The sequence below is a fragment of the Lithobates pipiens genome, unplaced genomic scaffold, assembly GCF_037356315.1.
Source record: "Lithobates pipiens isolate NorthernLeopardFrog02 unplaced genomic scaffold, aLitPip1_a1.2 Scaffold_19, whole genome shotgun sequence".
Lineage (NCBI taxonomy): Eukaryota > Metazoa > Chordata > Amphibia > Anura > Ranidae > Lithobates > Lithobates pipiens.
Genome location: NW_027507764.1, coordinates 112,958,409 through 112,973,053, shown reverse-complemented (window position 1 = coordinate 112,973,053; position 14,645 = coordinate 112,958,409). Strand labels below are relative to the sequence as shown.

Here is a 14,645-nt window from a genome sequence, read left to right as displayed (position 1 = left end):
ATGCACCGTCATGTTATAGCATTTACTTTTATATTAAGTCAATTTTCACAGGAATAGAGCACCATATATTTTATATTTATTTTTGACTCCATTCCTGGTCTTGAGTAGCAGCTGTTCCATCATTCTAGACCAGGGCAGAGATTTATATTTGAACACATTCTGCCTGGTTTGATGCCTTGATTGCTGTACTTCAGGGCATTTGCGGAGTTTGCTTCACACTGACCTGAAAAACTCTTCTTTCCTGCTGCTGGCACCACTCTGGAGAACATAAATTAGCTGGGATAAGAGATCAGTGCAGCTGGTATCACTCCACATGGGACAGGAGCCAGTACTACAGAGCAGGCATCGGCTTATGTGGCTCTTGCTCCTTACTACAGCTCCAACTTTACAAGTAGTCCCTCTGCATTGCACTCTGATGTTCTGGGATGGTGGGTCAGCAAGCCCAGACCATGATCTACCAGTCACCTGGCCACGATCTACTGGTTGCTGATCCCTGCTTTAGTCCCTTTCCTCCACCCCCTCCTCCCCCTTACCCGTTATCCTAAGCCCCTATCCAGTGGCGTAACTAGAACCTTCAGGGCCCCGATGCAAGAAACCATGAAGGGCCCCCCTGAACCCAGGCCAGGGCCCTTCCCTCCGAGTCCGGCGGTGGAACTCCAGGGCTTGGTCACAGGTATGACCTTTGTGAGCCCTGTAGTTCCACCACTGGTATCAGTAGTTTTTTTTATTATTTTTATTGGGGGACTGTTCCTAGGCAGGATGGGGTCCCCGTCTCCAGAAGAGATGAGGTCCTTTTCTCCAGGGCAGATGAAGTTACTGCCCCCAGGTGAGAAGGGGTGATCAGCATATCTCCCAGAAAGACCTTTCATCATCTGTGTATGACGGGGGAGGAGGGGGGCTGGCAGACAAGCCTACAGTGTCCTCCGGGGAGCCGGCTCTCATAGGGCTGAACTGCATCTGTGTGCTTAAAGTTTGTTTACCTGGGAGAAGTATGCAGTGCAGGCCGGACTCGGGGGGCGCGGGACTCTGGCTGGGGAAAACAGACATCAAACTGAGCGGCAATGCATGGAGCAGGAAAGGGGTACTCTGAGGAGCCGGCTGAGGACACAGATCATGCGGGGAATGCACAACTGAAGAGCAGCCAGTGCGATAGTCGAGCATGGAGCTCTGCTAGTCACCCTCCAGCCACCCGTGTGCATGGTGCACTGGTACCCCTAGCTGCCTATGCTGCTGCCGACCATATGTAGAGGGGGCTGCATGGGCCCCCTTCATCACACAGGGCCCGGTTGCGGTCGCGACTGCTGCACCCCCTATAGTTACGCCCCTGCCCCTATCCTCTTCTTTCCCACCCTTCCCATCTTTTCCTTTCTTCTGTGTTGCTTTGGTTTGAGTCAGCCCTAAGCATTGGTTGTTATTACTCTTGCCTTCATATTTTAGTGTAATTGGAATCATAATGTCCTGAAATGAGAATTGTCCACTATGTTGTGTTTTTTTCATTTGTGGGTTTTAATTTACCGCTTAGAACTTGTTATCATCCCGCATACTTTTATACTGTACCCATTTACTTTGTACCTGCTATACTACCATGAACTCTGTCTTATTTTGCTTGACAAACTTTAATAAAATGTTTTCTGTTTTAAAAAAAAGAAAGAAAAAAGTTGAAGTTTAGGTTTGGACTTTATTGCATAGTTACATGGGCTAGACCATACCTTAGCGAACACTGTGGAAGCTAACAATCACTGTAGTAATATCACTACTACGGTGGAAGCTGACAATCACTGTAGTAGTCTCACTACTACAGTGACTGCTACTACCTGTACCAAGTGGCTGCCCTTCTGTAAGCAATACGTCAATGCATGTTATGCTGCCGCATAGATGTAAATTGGCCCTAAAAGATTATTATAGATCACTGGGGTTACAAATTGTTTTTTACCCTTCTAAATAGGGACTGTGATGACCAACAATCCTGTTCACCTGCATGCATATCTCCCAACGTTCTGAGATTAGAAAGTGGGACACCTTTTAGTACAAATGATGTAGGCAAAGTACACAGCCCCGGCATGCCCCCAGTTATGCAAACCACATAGAATTAATATGTAAAAAAAATAATAATAATACACTTTTCCATTATTTTAGTCCATCAGACAAAAAGAGGAGTAAGCGAAAAAGTAGCTATGTGTATGAGTGATCCCTTCTTCTGTATACTACACTGATAAATACACAAACTAAATAGATTATGTGAACAAGTGTTTTACAAACTCTCTCTTTTTTTTGTAGGATACGTTCAGGGTCAGCAAATATGAAGTATCTCCAGATATGAAGTATGTTCTACTTGCGTTTAATGTCAAACCGGTAAGTGGAAAGATCTACCTATAGACCGTGATTTGTAGTGACATTGACCTAAAGAAAATGTGTCATTAATGGAAAAGCTTTTATTCATCTGCTGCCATTGGAAGGGCACTTTAGCTTTTTGGAACTATAGGGAACAGCGCCATCTAGCAGACAAGAATGGAAAATGTTTTCAGAAGGATTTCCGTATCAGACAGACATACACACTGATATATACAGTATGTCAGGTATACATAATATGTAACAAAGGGCTGGACAAATCTCAGGAGCAAGGTAGACCAATGCTCCTTAAAAATTACAGCTAGCACCTAACTTTTGAGGTTTTTTTCTAGTTGTTTTGGTGCTGGCTCCGAAAAAAATCCTAATAGCTTCTGGATTGAACAGACTGGCTCCTAAATTCAATATTAATTTGTCCACCCCATATGAAACATAAATAAGTTTAAGTTAATTAAAAAATCTTCTAAAACATAAAAACCTATATATCATACATGAATTTAAACTGTTTTTTTAGGTCATGCTCTTTAGCAACCTGATATATCATATCTTCTTCTAGCCATCTTACCCCCCGAAAGATTTGGCTACTCAATGACCAGAGCACTTTTTACAATTTGGCACTGCGCTGATTTAACTGGTAATTGTGTGGTCATGCAATCTTGTACCCAAACAAAATTTGCGTTGTTTGTTTCCCACAAATAGAGCTTTCTTCTGATGGTATTTGATTGCCTCTGCAATTTTTCTTTTTTGCGATATAAAGGGAAAAAGACCAAAAATTTGGAAAAAAAAATATTTTTTACTTTTCATTATAAAAAAATCCAATAAACTTAATTTTAGTCATACATTTAGGCCAAAATGTATTCAGTCACACGTCTTTAGTAAAAAAAAATGTCAATAAGCGTATATTTATTGGTTTGACAAAAGTTATAGCGCCTACAAACTAGGGTACATTTTCTGGAATGTACGCAGTTTTTAGTTTATCACTGCCTATCTAATTTCTTGAGGTGCTAAAATGGCAGGGCAGGAGAACCCCCCCCCCCCCCACAAAATGACCCCATTTTGGAAAGTAGACACCCCAAGGAAATTGCTGAGAGGCTTGTTGAGCACATTGAATTTTTTTTTATTTTTGTCACAAGGCTTTCTAAGGGAGTAAAATTGTGATTTCACTTCCTCACTACCTATCACAGTTTCGGAGGCCATGAAATGTCAAGATAGCACAACCCTCCCCCCCCCCCCCAAATTACCCCATTTTAGAAAGAAGACACTTCAAGCTATTCGCTGAGAGGCATATCGAGTCCATGGAATATTTAATATTATGCCGCGTTTGGGAATTTAAATTTTTTTTTTACACAAAGTTGTCACTAAATGATTTATTGTTCATACATGTCATGGTTATATATGGATTTACACCCCAAAATACATTCTACTGCTTCTCCTGAGTATGGGGATACCACATATGTGGGACTTTTTGGCAGTCTATTCACTGCCTTCAGGCGTTCTAAAGGCATAAATGCTTGATTTCACTCCTCACTGCCTATCACAGTTTCAGAGGCCATGAAATGCCTAGATAGCACAAAAACCCTCCATTTTGGAAAGTAGACACCCAAGCTATTTGCTGAGAGGCATGTTGAGTATTTTGCAGATCTCACTGTTTGTCACAAAGTTTCAAAAAAATTAAAAAAGAAATCAAAAAGACCCTGAAGGGCCTGGTATGGATTTTGGTGCAATTTTTATTTCATTTTACATTTTGGTCTGGGGTTCCCCTTAATATTCATGCCAGATCCAAAGGGCCTGGGGGGGGGGGGGGGGGACCCATGCCCTTTTTTTAAATGAGTTTTATCTATATTGCCGAAACCCGACAATTCATTACAGCCGGGTTCAGTTTCAAATGACAATTTTTCCTTTAGAAGTATCATTTTGCTGTGGTACTGTTCTAAACACTGGAAAAATGCACCACTTTACAGGCATACTATAGACACCCCCCAGGCATGACATTTAAAGGAATATTTCATTTTTATTGTTTCACTTTAACCACTTTCAGACCGGACCATTTTGCTGGTAAATGACCAGAGGTCTTTTTACAATTTGGCACTGCGCTGCTTTAACTGGTAATTGCGCGGTCATGCAATGTTGTACCCAAACAAAATTTGCGTCCTCTTCTTCCCACAAATAGAGCTTTCTTTTGATGGTATTTGATTGCCTCTGCGATTTTTATTTTTTGCGATATAAATGTAGAAAGACCGCATATTTTGAAAAAAAATGATATTTTCTACTTTTTGTTATTAGAAAAATCCAATAAACTCAATTTTAGTCATACATTTAGGCCAAAATGTATTCAGCCACATGTCTTTGGTAAAAAAAAAGTCAATAATTGTATATTTATTGGTTTGCGCAAAAGTTGTCACATCTACAAACTAAGGTACGTTTTCTGGAATTTACGCAGCTTTTAGTTTACGACTGCCTATCTCATTTCTTGAGGTGCTAAAATGGCAGGGCAGTACAAAACCCCCCCAAATGACCCCATTTTGGAAAGTAGACCCCCTAAGGAAATTGATAAGTGGCATGTTGAGCCCATTGAATATTTTATTTTTTTGCCTCAAGCGATTGAATAATGACAAAAAAAAAATGTTTTTTTTTTTTACACAAAGTTGTCACTAAATGATATATTGCTCACACATGCTATGGGCATATGTGAAATGACACCCCAAAATAAATTCTGCTGCTTCTCCTGAGTACGGGGATACCACATATGTGGGACTTTTTGGGAGCCTAGCCGCGTACGGGGCCCCGAAAACCAAGCACCGCCTTCAGGCTTTCTAAGGGCGTAAATTTTTGATTTCACTTCTCACTACCTATTACAGTTTTGAAGGCCATAAAATGCCAAGATGGCACAAAACCCCCACAAATGACCCCATTTTAGAAAGTAGACACCCCAAGCTATTTGCTGAGAGGCATGTTGAGTCCATGGAATATTTTATATTTTGCCACAAGTTGCGGGAAAATTACAAACTTTAATTTTTTTTAATTTTTTTTTCACAAAGTTGTCACTAAATGATATATTGCTCACACATGCTATGGGCATATGTGAAATGACACCCCAAAATAAATTCTGCTGCTTCTCCTGAGTACGGGGATACCACATGTGTGGGATTTTTTGGAAGCCTAGCCGCGTACGGGGCCCCAAAAACCAAGAACCGCCTTCAGGTTTTCTAAGGGCGTAAATATTTGACTTCACTCCTCACTACCTATTACAGTTTTGAAGGCCATAAAATGCCAAGATGGCACAAAACCCCCACAAATGACCCCATTTTAGAAAGTAGACACCCCAAGCTATTTGCTGAGAGGCATGTTGAGTCCATGGAATATTTTATATTTTGCCACAAGTTGCGGGAAAATTACAAACTTTTTTTTTTTTTCACAAAGTTGTCACTAAATGATATATTGCTCACGCATGCTATGGGCATATGTGAAATGACACCCCAAAATAAATTCTGCTGCTTCTCCTGAGTACGGGGATACCACATATGTGGGACTTTTTGGGAGCCTAGCCGCGTACGGGGCCCCGAAAACCAAGCACCGCCTTCAGGCTTTCTAAGGGCGTAAATTTTTGATTTCACTTCTCACTACCTATTACAGTTTTGAAGGCCATAAAATGCCAAGATGGCACAAAACCCCCACAAATGACCCCATTTTAGAAAGTAGACACCCCAAGCTATTTGCTGAGAGGCATGTTGAGTCCATGGAATATTTTATATTTTGCCACAAGTTGCGGGAAAATTACAAACTTTAATTTTTTTTTATTTTTTTTTCACAAAGTTGTCACTAAATGATATATTGCTCACACATGCTATGGGCATATGTGAAATGACACCCCAAAATAAATTCTGCTGCTTCTCCTGAGTACGGGGATACCACATGTGTGGGATTTTTTGGGAGCCTAGCCGCGTACGGGGCCCCAAAAACCAAGAACCGCCTTCAGGTTTTCTAAGGGCGTAAATATTTGACTTCACTCCTCACTACCTATTACAGTTTTGAAGGCCATAAAATGCCAAGATGGCACAAAACCCCCACAAATGACCCCATTTTAGAAAGTAGACACCCCAAGCTATTTGCTGAGAGGCATGTTGAGTCCATGGAATATTTTATATTTTGCCACAAGTTGCGGGAAAATTACAAACTTTTTTTTTTTTTCACAAAGTTGTCACTAAATGATATATTGCTCACGCATGCCATGGGCATATGTGAAATAACACCCCAAAATAAATTCTGCTGCTTCTCCTGAGTACGGGGATACCACATATGTGGGACTTTTTGGGAGCCTAGCCGCGTACGGGGCCCCGAAAACCAAGCACCACCTTCAGGCTTTCTAAGGGCGTAAATTTTTGATTTCACTTCTCACTACCTATTACAGTTTTGAAGGCCATAAAATGCCAAGATGGCACAAAACCCCCACAAATGACCCCATTTTAGAAATTAGACACCCCAAGCTATTTGCTGAGAGGCATGTTGAGTCCATGGAATATTTTATATTTTGCCACAAGTTGCGGGAAAATTACAAACTTTTTTTTTTTTTCACAAAGTTGTCACTAAATGATATATTGCTCACGCATGCCATGGTCATATGTGAAATGACACCCCAAAATAAATTCTGCTGCTTCTCCTGAGTACGGGGATACCACATATGTGGGACTTTTTGGGAGCCTAGCCGCGTACGGGGCCCCGAAAACCAAGCACCGCCTTCAGGCTTTCTAAGGGCGTTACAGTTTTGAAGGCCATAAAATGCCAAGATGGCACAAACCCCCCCCCCAAATGACCCCATTTTGGAAAGTAGACACCCCTAAATTTAGGGGTACACTAGTGAGACTAGGTAATAAATGGCGGGTGCCCTGAAACTATAAAAAAATAACTAACCAACCAGCGTCACCTGTAACAGTTATATGGTGATCACTGGTGAAAGGGTTAACTAGGGGGCAATCAGGGGGCTTTATGCGGTAGTATATGGGGGTCCCTGGCGCTATAAAAAGCTGCGGCGAACCTAAATACCTACCTGCCTAACTAGCGTCACCTGTGACACTAATACAGCGATCAGAAAAACGATCGCTTATTAGGCTGGGTTCACACTGGAGCGATGCGGGAACGCCACGAATCCGCGGCGGGTTCCCGCATCACATGCCTCCCGGCGGCAGTTCACACTGCCCTATGCGAACTGCTGGGAGTGTCAGTGAAATGTTAATGACACCCCCAGATCAGTTCGCATATCGCAGTGCGATCTGCAAACTCGCATCGCATGGTGTGAACACCCATGCGATCCGATTCTGCTGCGGACCAAAAAAAGGGTCCCGTGCGAGTTTGCGCGGGTGCGACACGAATTCAGCCATACTATCTGTATGGCTGAACTCTAATCGCACAGAGATCGGATGTGATTTGCACTGCAGTGCGGTGCGAATCACATCCGTTCTCATAAACCGCTGCAATGTGAACCCAGCCTTAGTGACACTGGCGACGGGGGGTGATCACGGGGTTAAACCTTTATTGGGGGGGTTAGGGGGGTACCTTAGAACTAAAGGGGGCTAACCCTAACTGCCCTAACAGTTATTACAGTCACAAATGACACCCGCCGGGTGATCAGGGGGTTAAACCTTTATTAGGTAATAAATGGCGGGTGCCCTGAAACTATAAAAAAATAACTAACCAACCAGCGTCACCTGTAACAGTTATATGGTGATCACTGGTGAAAGGGTTAACTAGGGGGCAATCAGGGGGCTTTATGCGGTAGTATATGGGGGTCCCTGGCGCTATAAAAAGCTGCGGCAAACCTAAATACCTACCTGCCTAACTAGCGTCACCTGTGACACTAATACAGCGATCAGAAAAATGATCGCTTATTAGGCTGGGTTCACACTGGAGCGATGCGTGAACGCCACGAATCCGCGGCGGGTTCCCGCATCGCATGCCTCCCGGCGGCAGTTCACATTGCCCTATGCGAACTGCTGGGAGTGTCAGTGAAATGTTAATGACACCCCCAGATCAGTTCGCATATCGCAGTGCGATCTGCAAACTCGGATCGCATGGTGTGAACACCCATGCGATCCGATTCTGCTGCGGGCCAAAAAAAGGGTCCCGTGCGAATTTGCGGCGGGTGCGGCGGGTGCGATGCGAATTCAGCCATACTATCTGTATGGCTGAACTCGAATCGCACAGAGATCGGATGTGATTTGCACTGCAGTGCGGTGCGAATCACATTCGTTCTCATAAACCGCTGCAATGTGAACCCAGCCTTAGTGACACTGGCGACGGGGGGTGATCACGGGGTTAAACCTTTATTGGGGGGGTTAGGGGGGTACATTAGAACTAAAGGGGGCTAACCCTAACTGCCCTAACAGTTATTACAGTCACAAATGACACCAATGCAAAAAAAAATAAAAAATGACATTGGTGTCACTGTGACTGGGGGGCAGGGGTAATTGGGGGGGGGTGATCGGGGGGGTGTGAGTGTGCCTGGCATGTTCTACTGTGAAGTGTCGTGTTGGTGCAACTCACCGATCCTCTCTCCTCGGTGTCGGAACGAAAAATACCGACACGGAGGAGAGATTACATCACTTCCTCTCCTGTGTTTACATTACAGGAGAGGAAGTGATGTCACGAAGGATTTCTATTCATCGGGAATGAATGGCCGCCCCCTCATCCCGGATCGCTCGCGAATGAATACCGACCGCCGCAGGCACCGGGCGGGGCCCGATCGGGCCCCCGACCCGCGGGAAGGCAGGGACATACAGGTACGCCCATATGCCTGCCCGTGCCATTCTGTCGACGTACATCGTCGTGCGGCGGTCGGGAAGTGGTTAAGCATTAAAAAAATCAATGTTCCAGAAAAAACAGCCCTGGGGCAGGACCCGGGTCATCGATGCAGAGACCAAGTTGGTCAGGACAGGTGGGACAGTAAAAGCGGCTGTCACACCTAAATCCACATTTTCTGCAGACACGACATCTTCTTTGGAGAGTAGGGGTACCAGGGAGGACATACGAAAAATTCCTCTCATGCAGCCGGCTCACTGCATTTGCGTTGGGAAGGTGGGCCACAGCACCATCTATAAACAGAAGGGCTGTGATGATCTCTTCCTGGAATTTAAGGAAGGATGCAGTTCATCCTGAAGCTTTGTATAGCACATAAGCATTCAGCAGAGTCAATTGGAATTAATATACAGACACTTTTTTATACCAGCGTCTGGCCGTACAGGCAATTCGGTACAGTCATTGAGGTCCACCTCTCCCATGTTAAGGTTGTATTCATGGACACAGAGGGGTTTCTCCACAACACCAGTCATCGTAGGAATTTGGACTGTCGTATCTGCACGGTGCCACATGTGCCAATTCCACAATCAAAAAGGTAACTAAAAAGTGTCACGCTTGTATAATAATTGTCCGCATACAAGTGGTACCCCTTTCTGAATAAGGGTGACACCAAGTCCCACACAATCTTACCGGCGCTCCCTATGTAGTTTGGGCAGTTCTCCAGCTTCACGTGACTATCTCTTCTCTCGTAAACCATAAAACTATATATATAGCCTGTTGCCCTGTCACAGAGCTTATACATCTTGACCCCATATCTGGCACACTTGCTGAGAAGATACTGTTTGATAGACTAGCGGCCATAAAACGTAATCAGGGACTCATCAATGCAGACTACTTGATTGGGAGTAAACAAGGCTGTAAATTGTTGGTTGAAGTGGTTTACGAGGGGCCAAATTTTGTGGAGCTGATCATATGTACATTCAACGCAAGGACGACAGAGTTCATTTTCATTGAAATGCATGAACCAAGATCTGCTTGTATCATGTCCTGGTCATGGAGGCAGAGAACACAGGCATATGGTGAATTGGGTCAGTGGACCAATATGACCACAAATCACTTTTTTAACTATGCCCATGAGGAGGGATAGGCCCAAGAAGGTAAACTGGGGATTAGCGGCGATGAATTGACCAGCATACAAATTGCTTTGGTCTACAACAAATCTATAGAGATCTTCAGGGAAAAACAGCAAATAAAAATCAAGTGACGTAAAAGCAACTGATTCCACCTGAATCCTGGGTTGGCCAGTGAATGGAGGAAGTATGGGTCCTGCAGAAGTGGAGGGCTCCCAATTCGGATTAGCAAATGCAGCAGGAAGGGTACTATGGGCTTGATGAGCTTGTCTTTGTCTTTTTGGTGGCTGTGGGACACTAGTTGTGCTAGCCACCTCACCAGCTTGAACTGCACTTATGGGACTCTCCATGTCACCAAGTGTTACTGCAGTGCTTGGGGTACAACCAGGTTGTACTAGGCCGCTGCTGCTTGCCAGTTCATGAGCAGCACTAATACTGGCTCTCTGCTCCATACGAGAGCCCTGTGCTTCTTGTACCTCAACAAGAGCAGAAAAATGGGGTCGTGCACCTGACCTTGGCAGGGACCACTACTCCGTCGTCAGAGCTATCTGTCAGGGTGCCGCTGCTGTCTACTGGTTCGTATTGTGAGCCAGAATCGGACAGATAAGTGACTTCCTCTTCATCTGTCAGGTTCAGAAACGTGTAGGCCTTTTCACTACTGTACATTCAATTGGACATTTTGACCTCTAAAATTACTGGTACACAAAAGAGTACCTGACTGTCAGCGACTGCTTCAAATGCTACCAAAAAAACTGTTAGCATTCGCAGGGATCAGGCCTGACTCTGCGAATGCTCCAGTTATGTGTTTAGTATTTTGTAAGTGACAGTGAACGATTGATACTGCACTTGGGTGGGCTGGGCTGGGCTGGATGGAGGGGCTAAATGCAGGTGCTAGCATGTATCTGGGCTGATCCCGCTAACACTGCATTTTTGGGAACCCTAAACTATTGGGACGCTAATATAGTTGTGATCAGATCAAGGATATTGATCTGTTCAGACACTATACTACTAAAGGAGGTGTATGATGCTTCCGTTGGTGTTAGCACCACTGGCACTAATCTGACACTGCCTGGGATGACTCAGACCCTATATGACGTTAAAACTTGACTGATGTCATCGGCTGGGTGATCAGGGGGTTAAACCTTTTATTAGGTAATATACGGCTGGTGCGCTGATTCTATAAAAAAATAACCGACTAACCAGCATCACCCGTGACACTAATATGGTGATCACTGATGACAGGGGATGATCAAGGGGTTAAACCTTTATTAGGGGGGTCCCTATACCTATCTGGGGCTACTACTATGTACCCAAATGCCAATTAGTGTCACAAATGACACCAGTACAGTGATCAAAGAAAAATATGAACACTGCACTGGGTAACACAGTGACAGGTAGTGAAGGGGTTAACTGGAGGGGGGCAATCAAGAGGTGATCAAGGGGGTGAAATGTGTGCCTATGTGTACTGTGTCAGTGTAGTGTTGATGCAACTTACTCTGAGATGTCTTCACTTCTCTCTCTGGAACGAAAAGACTTCTACGAGGGGAGATTACATCATGTAAGTGTAAACACAGGCAGGGGAAGGATTTCATTTGCCAGAACCGATCAGCAGGTCCAGGCCAGAAATCATTGGCCTGGGCCTGGGGACTGATCGGTTCTGAAGCGAATCCAATCATCATGGCCGCCTAGGGAGTGCGCACTCGCGCCCCCTAGGTGACCGTGCACCCAATGTTAGGTAACGTCTCTACGCTAAGCCAAGCCAACTTGTCGCAGTAAAACTACGGTGGCTGGTCTGGAACTGGCTAGGTATACAGTTATCCTAATCCTTCATTTGACTCTTGAACTTTGTACTTGTCACCTCTTTTGTCCTCCAGAACTTCTCCAGTGCTGTCTTTTTTGATACTGCTTTCTGCATGCAAACATTTTCATCATCCCCCAAAGTAAAAAAATTAATTCTAAAGCCACTTTTTTTTATCATTTTGAATACAGCAGTGAGGTGTGAACCCCTATCAGATTTATATTGCTGACTGTACCCTCATTAGGTAGTTTTACTATCTGTATTTTTCCTGATGACCACTGTCACTGAGACTAAAGCCATCAATAGACAGTTTGAATCTCGGCCGGTTCAGCAGGGACAGGCTAAGATTCAAGCCATGGATGAGTAGGCTGATTGTACGATCAACTTGGGTACAACCAGCATGTCAGATCTTTCTACACACAGGTAATGCCAGTGGATATAGCAAGGGAAATTGCTCCATCCATGGCCGGTGAGGTAATTTGGCCATCAGAACAGGAATAGAGTTGATATCATTCAATTAAGACACCTGTTCTGGTGACAGCAGTCAAATGGATTTCCCTGACATTGTAGAGTTTGTCTCTCAGGTTCTGTTGTGTCAACAGGACAGGAAGTGAAGGGACCTTAAGGCACACACATTGCAAAAAATAAATAAATAAATATATATATATATAAATATATATATATATAGGTGTGTCAACCCTACCTTACTCTATCCAAAATGAAAAAAAAGTTTTGGCTTTAGTAATACTTTTAATACACCTTGAAATACCTTCTATCACACAGACATATGAATTGAACAACTTCCTTCTCTTGTATGCCAGCTACGGCTACAAGTCTCCCTCACCTTTGAAGTCTACCCTTTCTCCTCTTAGGTTGTAGGGTTGCATTCTCACTTCTGCTTTTTCATGTATTTTTGAGGGTTAAAATGTTATCATTATAGCTCCTATATGTTCGTACTTTGTACAGTACTGTGGAAAACCGTCTCCTTAAAGTATTTTTTTATAACTAGACCTGATGTTATAACTCTTGATCAGTAACCAGACGTATCAGAACTTCGAGAACTTGGAGAAATAGCTGATGAAAGTTTGTCTTCTTTGGGTTGATATATATCTCTTTAGCCTTTTAACTGATAATTCATATAAAGTGTTTGCTTTTACAATCTGCAGTAGGATGAGGTCCAGAAAGTTCATTCTTTTCCTGTTCCAAAACTGTAACTGGCAATCCAGAGGATGACAAAACCCCAGTAGGGCAGATGGGAACCATCTGTAGATTATTTGTTTAAATTATTATAAGTGGAAATGTCATAACCAAAAAGAAAGACATCCATTATACTGTGACCCAGTGTTACAGTCATAATGCTCCTTTCAATAGTCTTGACAAGTAGAGCTTGTGTAACTGAACCATAAGAGTAACGGGGGCCACAGATTTAACTGTACTACATCCTCATAGATATATTTAATACCAAAAAGAAACAAAAAAAGAAGGGACTTTTTAGGTTCCACTTGTGCAGATGCAAAAGACATTTGTCAAATTTAGATTTTTATTGTATAAAAAAAATAGGGCTTGTGTAGAGGGCACTCATAGCCATGGTGGTGCATGCTGGTGACCAATAGTTAGCCTGCGCTCTATTAGAGTGTGAGCTAATGGAGGACAGGCTGTGAATTGGCATTTGTGAAATAAAATTCATAAAGGGTTCCTTGAACCTGATAACTAGCTCATAGAGTGAGTCCATTCAGAATAAATCAGACATCCTTAATGTACATCTGATAACCACAGACTGACTAAGTTTGTGCAACTGATACACCCTTTCCTACCACCAATACTTTTACAATTGCAGGTTCAGTAAAGCTAATCCAGTGGACTGCATGGGGCTGATTTGCACTGTAGAGTGCAAAATTTGGTGCAGCTCTGCATAGAAACCAATCAGCTTGCTGGGTTTTTTTTTCAACGATTAATTGAACAAACTGAAGGTAGAAGATGACTGGCTACCATGCACAGCTGCACCCGATTCTGCACTCTCCGGTTTTAGGAAATCTACAAAGAAAGATTCCCCCTAAATGGGTGTGATTTTATATGACCACCAACACCAGACAAAGTTTTTTTGATGATTACAACAAAAATACATAGTACCACCAGAGGGACATATAGACTGAAGCATGTCCCAATGGCGTATTTACAGATGGACAATTACATAAATAAAACAAATAAAAAAATAAATGGTTAAAATACTCTTCTTCTATCACCCACACCCCAAACCTGGTTTTAGGAAATCAGCTCCACATGTAGCTCTTTCTAGCATGTGACTGCATGGGGCTGATTTGCACTGTAGAGTGCAAAATCTGGTGCAGCTCTGCATAGAAACCAATCAGCTTCCTGTTTTTTTCTTTTTTTTTTCTTTCAACGATTAAGGTAGAAGATGACTGGCTACCATGCACAGCTGCACCCGATTCTGCACTCTCCGGTTTTAGGAAATCAGCTCCACATGTAGCTCTTTCTAGCATGTGACTGCCTTATGCTTACAGTAAGCATCATCAATTTAGCATGGAGGTTAAAACTCTTGACTTCAAGTGGATGTTCCTTTA

General features: G+C 43.4%; 1 protein-coding gene across 4 annotated transcripts in view; it reads left to right on the top strand.

The window, feature by feature from the left end:
• Positions 1 to 14,645, top strand: part of DPP6 (dipeptidyl peptidase like 6) — a 1,860,394-nt gene that overhangs the window by 1,516,667 nt on the left and 329,082 nt on the right. For all 4 annotated transcript variants that reach the window (XM_077491167.1, XM_077491164.1, XM_077491165.1 and 1 more), the window contains exon 5: positions 2,278 to 2,352. In XM_077491167.1, coding sequence (XP_077347293.1) covers positions 2,278 to 2,352 — 75 coding nt within the window. The remainder of the gene's footprint in view (positions 1 to 2,277; positions 2,353 to 14,645) is intronic.